This window comes from Thamnophis sirtalis, unplaced genomic scaffold (genome assembly GCF_051295495.1).
Source record: "Thamnophis sirtalis isolate CommonGarterSnake01/CBP01778 unplaced genomic scaffold, rThaSir2_p1.2 scaffold_1, whole genome shotgun sequence".
Classification (NCBI taxonomy): Eukaryota; Metazoa; Chordata; class Lepidosauria; order Squamata; family Natricidae; genus Thamnophis; species Thamnophis sirtalis.
In genome coordinates, this window is record NW_028261381.1 from 62,169,813 (window position 1) to 62,182,717 (window position 12,905).

The following is a 12,905-nucleotide window of genomic DNA, read 5'->3' on the forward strand; positions in this document are numbered from 1 at the left end:
AATTCCTAGGCCTGCTCCTGGGAAAGGACCAGCTGTGATTGCCAAGCAGAACCAAAAAGTGACTGAGTCCGATGATTATTTACTGGCTGCTGCCATCTATCTCCCTCCTCCCTTACTCAACAGAGGAATCCACAGCTGTTCCAAACTGGGAGAGGAGAAGGAGGGGGCTGTTGGATGATGATGTCAAGACTCAGGGATACAAATAGGCAGAGCTCCGGCTGTCGTCCCAATTCTGTCTTCTCACCCAGAACAGCTGCTGCCTTCCTGCCTGTCCCACTGAGCTGCCGCCACCATGAGCTTCTCCACCCAGAGGGTCTCCTCGTACCGCCGTACTTTCGGCGGTGGGGCAGCCACTCCTTCCTTCCCATCCCCTTCTTTCCCAAGGGCTTCCTTCGGCACCAAGGGTTCTTCTGCCAGCTCCATCTCCTCTCGGGTATACCAAGTGTCCCGTAGTGCCGCAGTGCCCACCCTTTCTAGCTTCCGCGCATCCTACTCGGCCCCAATGCGTTCGGCCTATCAAGGTGCCGGCGAGGTCCTCGACTTTTCCCTAGCTGATGCCATGAACCAGGAATTCCTGCAAACCCGTACGAATGAGAAAGTGGAGCTGCAGGAGCTCAATGACCGCTTCGCCAATTACATTGAGAAGGTCCGTTTCCTGGAGCAGCAGAATGCCCTCATGGTGGCTGAAGTCAACCGACTCAAGGGCAAGGAGCCCACGCGCATCGCCGAGATGTATGAGGAAGAGCTGAGGGAACTGAGACGCCAGGTGGAGCTGCTGACTAATCAGCGAGCGCGGGTGGATGTGGAGAGGGACAACCTGATAGATGATCTCCAGAAGCTGAAGCAGAGGTGAGACTGAGACCCATGATTTGCTACCATATTGTTGTTTTTTCTTTAAGCTCATCCCTATTTACGTTGATCTGTAAATTTAAAGTTTCTTCCTAGTCATGAACAGGTACAACACTTCCTAGAGCAGAGATGGAGGAAACAGGAAAGGGTAATGCAAATCACAGCCAGAGAGAGTGGTCTTCCAATTCTGACCTTCCAAATAGCAATGCAAAACTCTCTCATCAAATGTCATATTTGCCAGGCCCTGGGTAAACTGGCACTGTGCAACTTTCACCTTGAAGTTGCAAATGTCTTGTGCTCTAACCTGAAATTGCCATCAGAATTAGTAAGAGATATTCTGTCTCACTGGGAACCAACAATATGTACTCTTTGAATAAGGCTCAGAATGTGTCCAATGACGTTCCTCTCCTGATAAACATGTCCATCTTTAGAAAATTAAGAAAGCTTTTGAGGGTTAAAATGATCATCCAGACTAAAAAGGCTAGCACAGTATTTACAGTCTGCTGAGAAAATATTTGTGAGGTTTATTTTGGCACAGGGATGTGTGCTGGTTAAGAAATCAGTAGTAAGGTCACCAATCCCTGCCTTTTTAGAAAAAAATAGATTAAAAGACTAAATTATACTTGTCAAACATCTTTTTTGGGATTTGGACCTCATGGAAAATTACACATGTAATTTTCTTTATGCAGGGAGTGGATGATTCTTCCTTATCAAACACTGGCATTCTTTTTCTAACGAGGGGTATCTTTAGTTTAATTCCATACCAGTTAGGTCTGCTTTTTCCGTTTGAGTTGTACAGGGGATTGGGTGGGGGGTGGGAGGTGTAATACTCTAAACAATTGTTTACAAGTTCTTGTCAGATCAACTCTTGACTTCTTATGGTAAGGTGAGGATGACTTTTGGTTGCCTCTTTCCATGAGGTAGCTCTGATTTTTCCCCCCCTCATGATGTAAATTGTCTATTTATGTCCCAACTAAGTCCTTGTTTAACTCAGGATATATGTGCCACAAGCATACGATGATGATCTATTTCTAGGAGTTTTAAAAGAGTTGAAATAAAGAAAAATGATATCCTGAAGATTAGAAAGAAGGTGGATTTAAAACTTTTAAATTAATTAGTTCCATGTGAGAGCCGGAAACCAATTTCCTTCTGGGGTTGCACATTAAATATATTAGTGGTTTAGTAATAAAATCCTTTTTCTACAGTGACTTCGTTGTACATTTTAAAAATGTACATTGAAGAGCTGATGCAAGTGCAGGTGTCAAGATACCATATTATCCAGCACATCTTCCAAGTCTATAAATCTTTGTTCTAGAACTTTTCTTCTAGTCATGAGGGGGTGGGTGGGAATCCAGTTTCAGTTTATTAGGAAACGTGATTCCCAGTAAGTCATCTAATGGTGGGCTTCACTGTATGTCAGCAAATTCTTCATAACCCCCTGCAGTTTGTACCAGTATAGTAACAGCTTTTGCAGCCCTAATGATCATCACTTGGCTTGACTTATGTAATAGCTGGGATAATAAATCATGCTAAGTCACGGTTTCCTTTCTCTGTAGGGTTCAGTAGTTGGGTTCACAGGATGTGCCCTGGCACACCTCATACAAGCAATGGAACAGGATAATGCTAGAACAGCAGGAGAGAGATGAAAACAATTCAACAATTTGGAGGAAAAATGGTCTATTCATTAGGAGAGCTTCTGGAAGGATAATCCCTAGGCTCTTACTCTGTGGCCAATCCTCTTGGAGGCTTTCTTTTTTTCCTCCAGATTTAACTCCCTTGTGATTGACAGGACACAAGTGGACCCTGCTAGAAGAAGGCAACAGCCAGAGAGCAAGGCAGAGCATGTTGACAGGAAGTACATATAGATAAGAGAAGGGAAATTCAGACAAAGAAATCAAGGGGCCAAAGTCTTTCAATCAGATATTTATTTTATTCATTAATTAAATTTATTAAGCCTCCCATCTCATTATCGAAAGTGAGCCTGAGTAGCTTACAGGACAATAAAAACATAAATATATCATTTGAATGATGTCCTGGAACTGTGAGCAGATATGCACTGAATTTGGGAATCATCATTTTAATTGTTGGTTCTTTATAGCACACACCAACTGTGATATTTGGCTTGAGTGTTTAGCACTATGGAAAATTAAAAAAAGAACTTCCTTTCTAGTTTGGGTTGTAGCAAAATGAAGGTCCCAGACTTATAGCAATATAGCAAATGGTATCCATTATCCTTTTCTTGTGCTCTTTCCCCCCAAACCACATAAAAAGGAATGGAAGTGGCTACCAAACAGCCTTTCCTAACTTGGGGACCTTATGATTTGGGGAACCATATCTCACCAGCATCCACGCCAACATCTGGAGGCATGAGATAGGGTCAAGTTGATGAAAGAGTTCCTAAATGGAAGACTGCCTATGCAAGCCTTATCACTAGATGACAACAGCTGGAAGTAACAGCTGTTGTAATTGTAGGCACCTATCTGGTTTAAAATGTCAGGAACTTGAACAATTTAGAACTGAAGATTTGTGGGTGCTGTGTTTATAAACACAAAAATATACAAATATGGATACAATAGTTGAGAATATGGAAACTAGAACTCCAGGGCCATGATTCACTAACTTTAGTGTACAAATCCTGAAGCTGAATCTTTCCCAATCTCAAACCCCATAGAAATATTAGGTTACAGCTTCAATTTCTTCAGCCACTCTGAACAATGACTGTCCTGCTGATTGTGATAAGACTTTATAATCCCACATTCTGAATATCCTCTGTGTGAGGGGGGGAAATGGACTTGGGTGATGCTACACTAATCCCATGTCAAAATACCCGGAAGACAAGAGTTTCAGCATCTTAGTAGCCTGTCTGTTTCCCAACACCCTATATATCTTTCATATTGGGTCATCTCCAGAATCCCAGGCTGAGGGGCGTCCCAAGAGTTTTCATGCTGCTTCTTTGTAAGCTTCCAGCTCCTGCTCCAGCTTCTCTCATTAGAGCAAAGCTGTGCTACCCTAAAAGGGAAGGGGGAGTAAGCATTATCCATCAGTGAGCTCATGCCTTTGTGCTTAAGGCTTTGACTAAAACAGGCAATGAGAGGACATGTTCTTGCTCCATTCTCAGCCTGGCCACCAGCCAGATCCCATCCCTTCCCCTTGGAATGCAGGAGAATTGCCCGTTCCTGATGTATATCTTACTAGAGTGGCTGGGGAGTGTGTCAGAGGTTTAGGGCGAAGCACTGGCCTTGACTTCTAAAGCATGAGAGAAAGGCAATGCTGTTTATAGACCATTGAGTGATTTTCCAGTCTGCCCAATGCTCACTTTTCTGCCCTTTTTCAAAGGTTGCAAGAGGAAATCCATCTTAAAGAAGAAGCAGAAAACAACTTAGCTGCTTTCAGAGCTGTAAGTCCAAAATGTTTCCTCCAGGGTGTCTTGGAAAATGAGGAAAAGATTTGTAAAATAGCACAAAGGGAAAATATCAATTGGCATATTTAAAAGTGCCTGCTTAGCTTTCTTTTGCCCCTTTGTTCCTGGGAAGGCATACTGTGTGTGTGTCTCTCTCTCTCCCACCCCCACCCCTTTAGCACTTTCTCAGATCTTTTCCAAAGTGGTAGACAATTGATATTTCAATTCCTAAATATAAGCAATTATTAGGATTACAATTAAGACAAGATTGCTGGAGAACATCAAGTTGCCAGCCTTCTATAGCCCCCTTTTTGAATAATTGCAACACCCCTTACTCTTTTGTCTACAACGTTGTGTGTGCAACCTTAAGTGTATATGAACTTTATCGTTCTGCTAGAATATTTAGAATATTCCAAATTATCTGATGTTTTGAGTCATTCATAATAGGATCAATATCAGTGCTGGGATTAAAAAAAAATTACTACAGGTTCTGTGGGCATGGCTTGATTGGCGTGCTTCGTGGGTGTGGCAGGGGAAGGATACTGTAAAATCCCCATTCCCTCCCAATCAGCTGGGACTCGGGAGGCAGAGAATAAATGGGGGTGGGGCCAGTCAGATGACGCATTTACCGATTCTCCGAACAACTCAAAATTTCCGCTACTGGTTCTCCAGAACTGGTCAGAACCTGCTGAATACCACCTCTGATCTATAGGCCACAGGGAGTGGTTTAAGTGCTCCTTCAGGGATACATACAATACAATGGAGCAGCATTTGTCCTCCATTTCAAGGAATTTGGATTTGAGATTCAGGCAATTGCCCCACCATTGTTATGGTTGCCAGAATCTGGAGTGATGCTAGAAAATTTTAGTTGTCCTTTTGTTCAAGGATCATGTGAATCGGTTCAGTTGGGGTCCTTCCCACTCATTTCCTGGGCTTCCAGAACTTCCAGTATTGTTTTCATTGGCCAGATTCCCAGATGTTGTCAGTCAAAAATCAGAGGGGTGGGGCACAACCGCTCAGCCTTTTCAGGAGTTAAATGGCAATTAAAATCATTTCCCTGTTCTGTGAAGTTGTGCTCTTTTAATGGGGACCAACCTCTTGAGTCTATTATTACTGCTGAGGTCATGCTCCTCTTTTCTCTGCCGTTACAGGATGTTGACGCAGCCACTCTGGCCCGTATTGACTTGGAGAGGCGTATTGAATCATTGCAGGAAGAAATTGCTTTCCTCAAAAAAGTACATGAAGAAGTAAGCAGCTGTCTTGTACACGTGTCTTAGCACTTCTCAAAAGGATGGCTTCTAGAATGGAAGGAAGGGTGGGGCTGTTGAAGGGGATGCTGAGGATCAAGCCCAGAATTTAAGCTATAACAGCAGCTTTAATTGGGGGAAAAAGGAAGATGGTATCAAGTATCAAAGGTTTCATGTCATCAGGCCAACCTTCTCCTACTAGTTTGCATCACATTTTCGGTACGACGGCACAAAGTTTCCTAACGTGTTGGGCAAACCCTACCAACACGTGATGTAAACCAAGGTAGTATTATTCGTTTTGGGTTCTGTAAGAGATGGTGCCTATGGAGCAGGAGTTGATGTGATTGACTACTGTACAGTGAAGCAGCAGTTTCCCAAGGAGGAGGGAGCACATTTCAAAAAGGGTGGTAGTGGGGAGACAAAAAGCAGCACAGCTGGGAGCTGGATAGGAGACAGAGAAAAAGAATAAGGCTAGCCACTTGCTAGAATCTCCCAGGGTGTATCAATTAAGGCGAAAGTAGTAAGGGTTTAGTCTGTCAAGATTCTGTCTACGGTGTGTAAGCAAATAAAGAAGTGAACTCTGTCGGAATGTCCTCCTTGGGTTTAGCCTAATAGGTTCAATGTCTTGTGTGAACTCAGGGAACTGGCTTAATTTAGTAACCCAATGATTTAATCCACCACAGATTAGCGTGTTGGGTGAAATCGTTTATAACTTCCTGAAAGATCATGTTGGAGAAGGATTTGTCACATCTGAAAGCCTTCTTTTGCAGTTTGATGGTCCCCAATATTTTTGAGTACAAGAACTTTTGTGCCTAACCAGTATGGATTAGGGAAGGTGGCTAGTAAGCCTCTGCCTACTGCATTGGCGTGATGGCACACTCTTTGTGACTTCTCCAGGAAATTAGAGAATTTCAATCCCAGCTGCAAGAGCAACAAATCCAGGTAGAGATGGATGTGTCGAAGCCAGATCTGACCGCAGCACTGCGTGACATCCGTGCCCAGTATGAGAACATCGCTGCAAAGAACATCTCAGAAGCAGAGGAATGGTACAAATCTAAGGTAGGGAGAACGAGCAGTAGCACTTGGCTAAAAGACTGGGGATGATTGGAGTGAGTTTTCACTCATGGGATTCACTCGAATTAATCTACATTTGTGCTTCATCTGCTCTTCTTCCCTCTATGTACAGGTGACTGACCTGACTCAGGCAGCAAATAAAAACAACGATGCCATTCGCCAAGCCAAGCAGGAGATGATGGAGTACCGGCATCAAATCCAATCATTCACCTGTGAGATTGATGCGCTCAAGGGCACGGTGAGTGAGCTGCCGCGCTGGATTAATCATGGAGTCAAATTCAGAATACTGGACTTGCATTGAACCATTTCAGGGAGGAAAGTTTTTTTCTTCTTCCCTATGCTCATTGATAACAAATGAAGCATGGAAAAAGCAAACTGCCCAGGGAGGGGGCAGCTGTAGTTTTCCAAAGCTGTCAGATGGAGAGGCCATTCATAATCTCTGAGGGAACCTGACAGAAAATCTGTTTAAGTTCCATGGCCAGCTGAAGACCCTCATGTAGGCTGCCTGGTAAAAGCTCAGCCTATGGCCTCGATCAACAACCTCTTATGCCCCTTGAATGGATGGGAGGGGAGAGGGTGTCTTTTTTATATTCAACAAAAAATGCTAGAAATCTCTTCCTTTCTCTCTCCTCACTGCTTTCCTCCTTTTGACTTCCAGAATGAATCTCTGATGAGGCAGATGAGGGAGATGGAGGAGCGCTTTGCTGGCGAGGCTGGCAATTACCAGGACACAATCCAGAGGCTTGAAGAGGAGATCAGGCATTTGAAGGATGAGATGGCACGGCACCTGCGCGAGTACCAGGACCTGCTCAATGTCAAGATGGCTCTTGACGTTGAGATTGCCACTTACCGCAAGCTGCTGGAGGGTGAAGAGAGCAGGTGAGCACGTGTCTTGTAAGGGTAGCTGCTTAAGTCTATTAAGGTTGATAAATGGTTTGTGGGAGGCAGTTTTTCTGATGGAATAATAGCAGGTTTTTACGCTGGTTGTGAAGCCTTAGTCTAGCACTGCCACACAATATTCTACTGCAATTCTGGACTGAGATCAGACATCTCACGAGGCCAAAAAGTGGCTTTCTTGGTTTGGTTTATTGTGCGAATTCAACCGTTGCTGTGGCTTTGTGTGTTGAACCTAGCCTGTTTATGTGAGGAAACACTAGTAAAAGAGACGTGGCTTATCACGGAATCTGAACTCTGCCTTTGTGCTTGAGGACAGCAAAAGAATAACTAAGAAGGAAATCCATCCTTCTGTTGTGACAGTTGGGAAAGAAATAGACCAGTGAATCTCTTGCAGTCAAATGTTATTTTTTTCTCTCTTTTGGCTGAGCAGTTTGGACTAGTGGGGCTTCCATTTTGCGATAATGCTGAATGTGCATGACGATGAAATTTTAGAATTGCAACAGGAAGACTGGAAACCACACTTCAGTATGCAACCCAGAAGAATACAATTAGTTCAAATTTAAGCGGTACTTTTAAAAGGACCATAAGGGATAATGATGGTTGGTTTTTTGGGGGGTGGGGGGCACTGCTCTAAAACATAGGAAATCTGAAAGCAGAAAAGAAAAGACAAGGTTATTTTAACCTCCCTTTCCTTCCCCTTCTTTACAGAATTTCACTGCCCATTCAAACTTTTTCTGCCATCAACTTCCGAGGTAAGTGACATGGATCTGGTCTATGTGGATAAAGGGATCTGTGGGCATGCAAATCACGTGGGATATTTTGTAACGCTAAAGATGGAGCAGAAACAGAGGAAAGCCCCATCCCCAAGGTTCACTTTAGAACGGTGATTCAAAGGAGGATGGAATTACGTGTTTTCCTGCCTATCACAATCTGCTCTGCTTATTCCCGAATGAAATGTTTTTGGAAGGAAAATAGGATTTCAAAGGATCACATTTAGAGAAGGGGAGAAAGAGATTGATTTTCAATTAAAGACGGTGCCCCTCCCTGTATGTATTTATATTATTTCTCAAATTTAGAAACCGCCCATCTCACTCACAGAGCCACTTTCTGAGACCATAACCTTCCCTCCCACCTCAGGAGTTCCTGAAATGGGCCTGCAATGACAAATATATCTGAAACCTCACAACTGCAAGGAGATAGGTCAGGTTCAGATCAAAACACACTCAGTCAAAGGAAGGATTATCCATCCCAGTCTACCTTCCACTCCAAACCAGTCTCACCGAAAGCTGTTTTTTCTCTACAGTTAATTCTTATAACGGCTGAAAGGTCATGGCAATCAAGCGTAAATGTTATAGCTGCGGTAATATTAGTTCCAAATTCAAGCTCTGTCTTGATGCTGTGGCCAAACCTAGTACAACTGAAGAACAGCTTGGAAGATCGTTTGACTTTGGCATAAATGCTCATTGTGTTACCTAGACTGTTCAGTTAGGTTGGCAGGAGCCGGTATGAGGTGCATGTCTGTCAGGGACATGGAGCTAACATAATGCCTATTGTTCGAGCTTCCCAAGAGCATGAAGCAAACTTCTAGTCCCGACAAAAACCCTTTTTATTAATTGAATGTGAATTCTGCTCATTCACATCCAGCAAAGTCTTTCAAGGGAGGATTTACAGTCACAGACCTTATGTGGCGTAGAGAGTAGCCAGGCCGATATCTGCAAAACTTGGAAAGGAGTCTCCGAGAGTCACGAACCAATTAAGTGAACAAATTGTCTCCTGCAAACTCCACTCCCCTTTCGCTCTTCTTTTATTTCCTCTGGGAGGGGCCATTCATCGTCTACCTGTGGCCTTACTCCCAAGTCGAGCCCTGTTCTTTAGCTGTTCCCTTCATCTAGCAGCTTTGCCCATGTGCACACTGGGAACAGGCTCCAGCTGTTTGTCTGCCTCACCGATGTCTGACTCAGAAGGCAGCTGATAACTGGCATAAGGCTCCGGCCTTCTCTCTACCTCCAACACAGAGCCCTCATCAGAGCCTTCCCCAGACTGGCCCATGTTGCTTCCCAACCTCCTCACTGTCCGAATCTGCTGCCAGCTCTGCTGGTCGTTGGCGGGCCACAACACCTATCTCCTCTTAAGTCTTGGTGTGAGCAAGTGATGGAGAACAGTGAGCCTGGAAAAAAACATCCCTAGCCACAGGCAAATTCTCCATATGCTGTTTTCTCCCATGAAATGCATGCCAGTGTGCACTCATTATCAAGTGATGCTCCTTTCTGTCCTACAGAGACCAGCCCAGAGCAGAGGAGCTCTGAAGTCCATACCAAAAAAACAGTGACCATCAAAACGATCGAGACACGTGATGGGGAGGTAAGCTGACAGTGAGCCCTGATGAAAATCAGAAGGGTTAGCAACACTGCTGCCCAATAGAAAACCCCAGGAAAAATCAATAAAGCTAGTCTCGAATGGGTCATTCCTTAATGTTATGGAGCAGGGGAACATTCTGAGAACAGCTCACACCCTCTTGGTGTGAGACTTACTGGGAATAAGGAACGGGAGATGCATCTGAAGGGACGTAGCCAGATGTAGTTGTCTTCCTTGTTTTTCTGTCCCTACAAAGCAGAAATAGGGAATCCAGTGGTGGGAACAAGCAAAGGCCCCACCTGATCGGGAGAAGGCCCAGGACGGTGGGCCTTGGGGCTTTTCTTAACTGAAATCTCTGTCTTTCTCCAGGTGGTCAGCGAAGCCACACAGCAGCAGCACGAAATGCTGTAGGTCTTGTAACTCCCAGAGCGACTTGACCCATCTCAACCCTCTCCTTCTCGTGTGCAAAAAATCAGGGGATGCCGGTTCCCACACCTTCTCCCTCACACCCCTTTTGTAAGAGCGTCACTGGACAACCTCACCCGCCCAACTGAATGTACAAGAAGACCTCTGTTCCCCAAAGCCTCTCTCCTTCGGCTCCCTTTCTGCCCTTCCTTTTCTTTTCTTTCTTTTTCGTTCTTTTCTTTTCCTGCCCTTTGGCAGGAGGAGGGCAGAAAGAGAGGTGTAGCTGTGTGTGTGTGAGAGAGAGAGAGAGAGAGGGTGGTGGTGGTGGTATTCACTTACCTTCCCTACTGATTTGCATGTGTATGAGCACTCGCTCGCTATGCTTGCACACGCCCATCAGCACATGCGCTCAGCCTTCCGCGCATGCGCTTTGGCTAAAAAAAGGGCCTAAATGGGATGGCATAGAGCTGGAGCGAGTGGGGAGGGCCACCAGTGATTTCCGCTATCGGTTCGGGTGAGCCGGTACGAACCGGCAGAATACCACCTCTGGTGTGTGTGTATGTGTGGTATGTGCATGCGTGTGCTAGACGTGAGGCTTCCTGCCCCTGTACAGGGTCTGACCGTTGCCTGAAAAGAAAACTCCCATCTGCCTTTACATGGTCACACGTGCCCCGAGCCACATATGTGTGTGCTCTGATAGTCATGTGTAGTTACAACCCCAACCTGACTGTGAGTTCCTGCCCCTTCTGGGTCCGCCTGCTGCAGCAGTAATGAGAGCTCCCTGCAGGCCATGCACAGACAGAGGAGAGGGGAGGACGTGTGAGCATAGCCCAGAGAATGAGGCTGAGTCACCTGCCCAGTCTTGCCTCCGGGACCAAAGCCACAGAGTTGCTCCTACCCTCAGGGAGCAGGACTCCTTGCTTGTGGGTGGGTGATGCTTGCCTCTCTAAGCTCAGTGATTGCCCCTGTCCCTTTTGCTATGCTACTGAAGCTCTGTTGGACAAAGTTTTCCCCTTCCTGTCTTGGGGGATTTCCTACAAGTGTAGGCTAGGAAAATTAGGATCTCTACAGGAGAAAGTGAGCGAGGCCTCTCAGAGTAGAAGATTTGGGCCCAGAAGGGGACAAGCCCTCCCACATTCCTGCTGTGAAGTGAAGCTCCTAATTAGGGAGGTGGGATATAAAGGCCACCAGGAAAAGGAGCAAGATGCCAGGGGCAACACACCCACTAGTGAAAGCTTCTGTGCCTGGAGTATGATCCCTTGCCACATCCCAAGTCCGTCCCACAGGGACTGCTGAAAGGCCTGCAAAAGATTGTGCAGAAGAGAAGGAACTGGCAGGTGATCAGGTGATAGAGAGAGCGAGAGAGAGCAAAGAACAGTTAGTAATTGTGAATGAATGGAGAGAGAGGACACAGAGAGAGAATGAATACTCCTAGCCCCACACCCCCAACACAATACTGGTCCTGCAAAGAGATAAATAAACTATGCAGCACAAAACTTGTTGTATGTCTATATATGTTCTTCCTTTGCTGGCTCTGGCAGAGCAAATCTGATTCAATTTAATCACACACTGGAGGAGGAGGAGAAAGGAAGAGAAGGAAAAGGAGGAAGGAGAAGGAAAAAAGGGCAGGAGAAGGAGAGTCTGTCTGGTTCCAAGAGGCTACTGTATGGCAGGGGCCTTTCTAATGTGTCCTGCTCCTCTTCCATTTTGTTGGCGTGTTTTTCATTATCCCTGGTTTACTCCAGGCATCCTCCTATTCACTATACTCTGTCCACAGCTGCATTTTGGAAATGTGCTTTCACCAAAGTCCCTCATATATAGAAGGGCCACCTGTACAGATTCTGCTTGCACTGGCTTCAAAACCAGTCTCTTAATGGTGCTATGGACAGGAGAAGAGATGCTTAAAAGTTCTGCTCTTTGCTCTGCAGCTATGAAAAAGACATCAAGTGGTATCTAAATGGTGGTTCTCTACAGTAGACGTACATCCTCTTATTCTTCAGAAACATCCCATGTAAACCCAAAGAGATTGCAGCTTTGTTTTCCCATCACGTGTAAGTCTGTTTTAGCAAAGTCAAAACTTCCCAGTGCTCTAGTTGTGCACAGTCGCACTAAATCTGCCCCAAATCACCCTTTTAGAAATTGTGTCTTTATCCACATTGTTTAGGAAGTGGCTACTACTTCATGAGACTCTGAGACTTAGAGATTACCCATATATGATAGATAAGGGCCAGTAGTGGGTTCTGGATCCTGTCGCAACTGGTACGCTGTGACGGGGCCGGACGTCCACCTTGGGCACACGCGCTGCACATGCATGTGTACGCCACCACCCTGCGACGCCCCAGCTGCTCGGCGAGCGCACAGGCACCGTATGCTGTGCGCAAGTGCGCAATTGACCTGTTTCCCTCAAATAGAGGTAAGGAATACGGGTGGGCAGATAGGTCCACTGAAACACTGTTCCGGTACGCTGGCTGCTCCTCCCAGCTGCCACCGGTACGGTAATACTGGGTCGTACCGCCCGGAACCCACCACTGATAAGGACCTATACAAATAAGATCTTTTAAGTCTTGTACATTTCCCTCTAACTGTAGCATGAAGATATTTTGCTAATTATATTTTAAGAGCTTATGCTCATGGCTCTGTCCTGATTTCATTCCCAACCCATATCTGAGACTGGCTAC

General features: G+C 45.4%; 1 protein-coding gene across 1 annotated transcript; it reads left to right on the forward strand.

Moving 5' to 3' along the window:
* Positions 1-218: 218 nt before the first annotated feature.
* Positions 219-11,723, forward strand: DES (desmin). The gene is made up of 9 exons (XM_087713337.1): positions 219-849; positions 4,186-4,246; positions 5,401-5,496; positions 6,394-6,555; positions 6,683-6,808; positions 7,229-7,449; positions 8,176-8,219; positions 9,746-9,828; positions 10,192-11,723. The coding sequence occupies exons 1-9, from the start codon at positions 293-295 to the stop codon at positions 10,231-10,233; spliced, it is 1,392 nt and encodes a 463-aa protein (XP_087569463.1). The 5' UTR covers positions 219-292; the 3' UTR covers positions 10,234-11,723.
* The last annotated feature ends 1,182 nt before the right edge of the window (positions 11,724-12,905 follow it).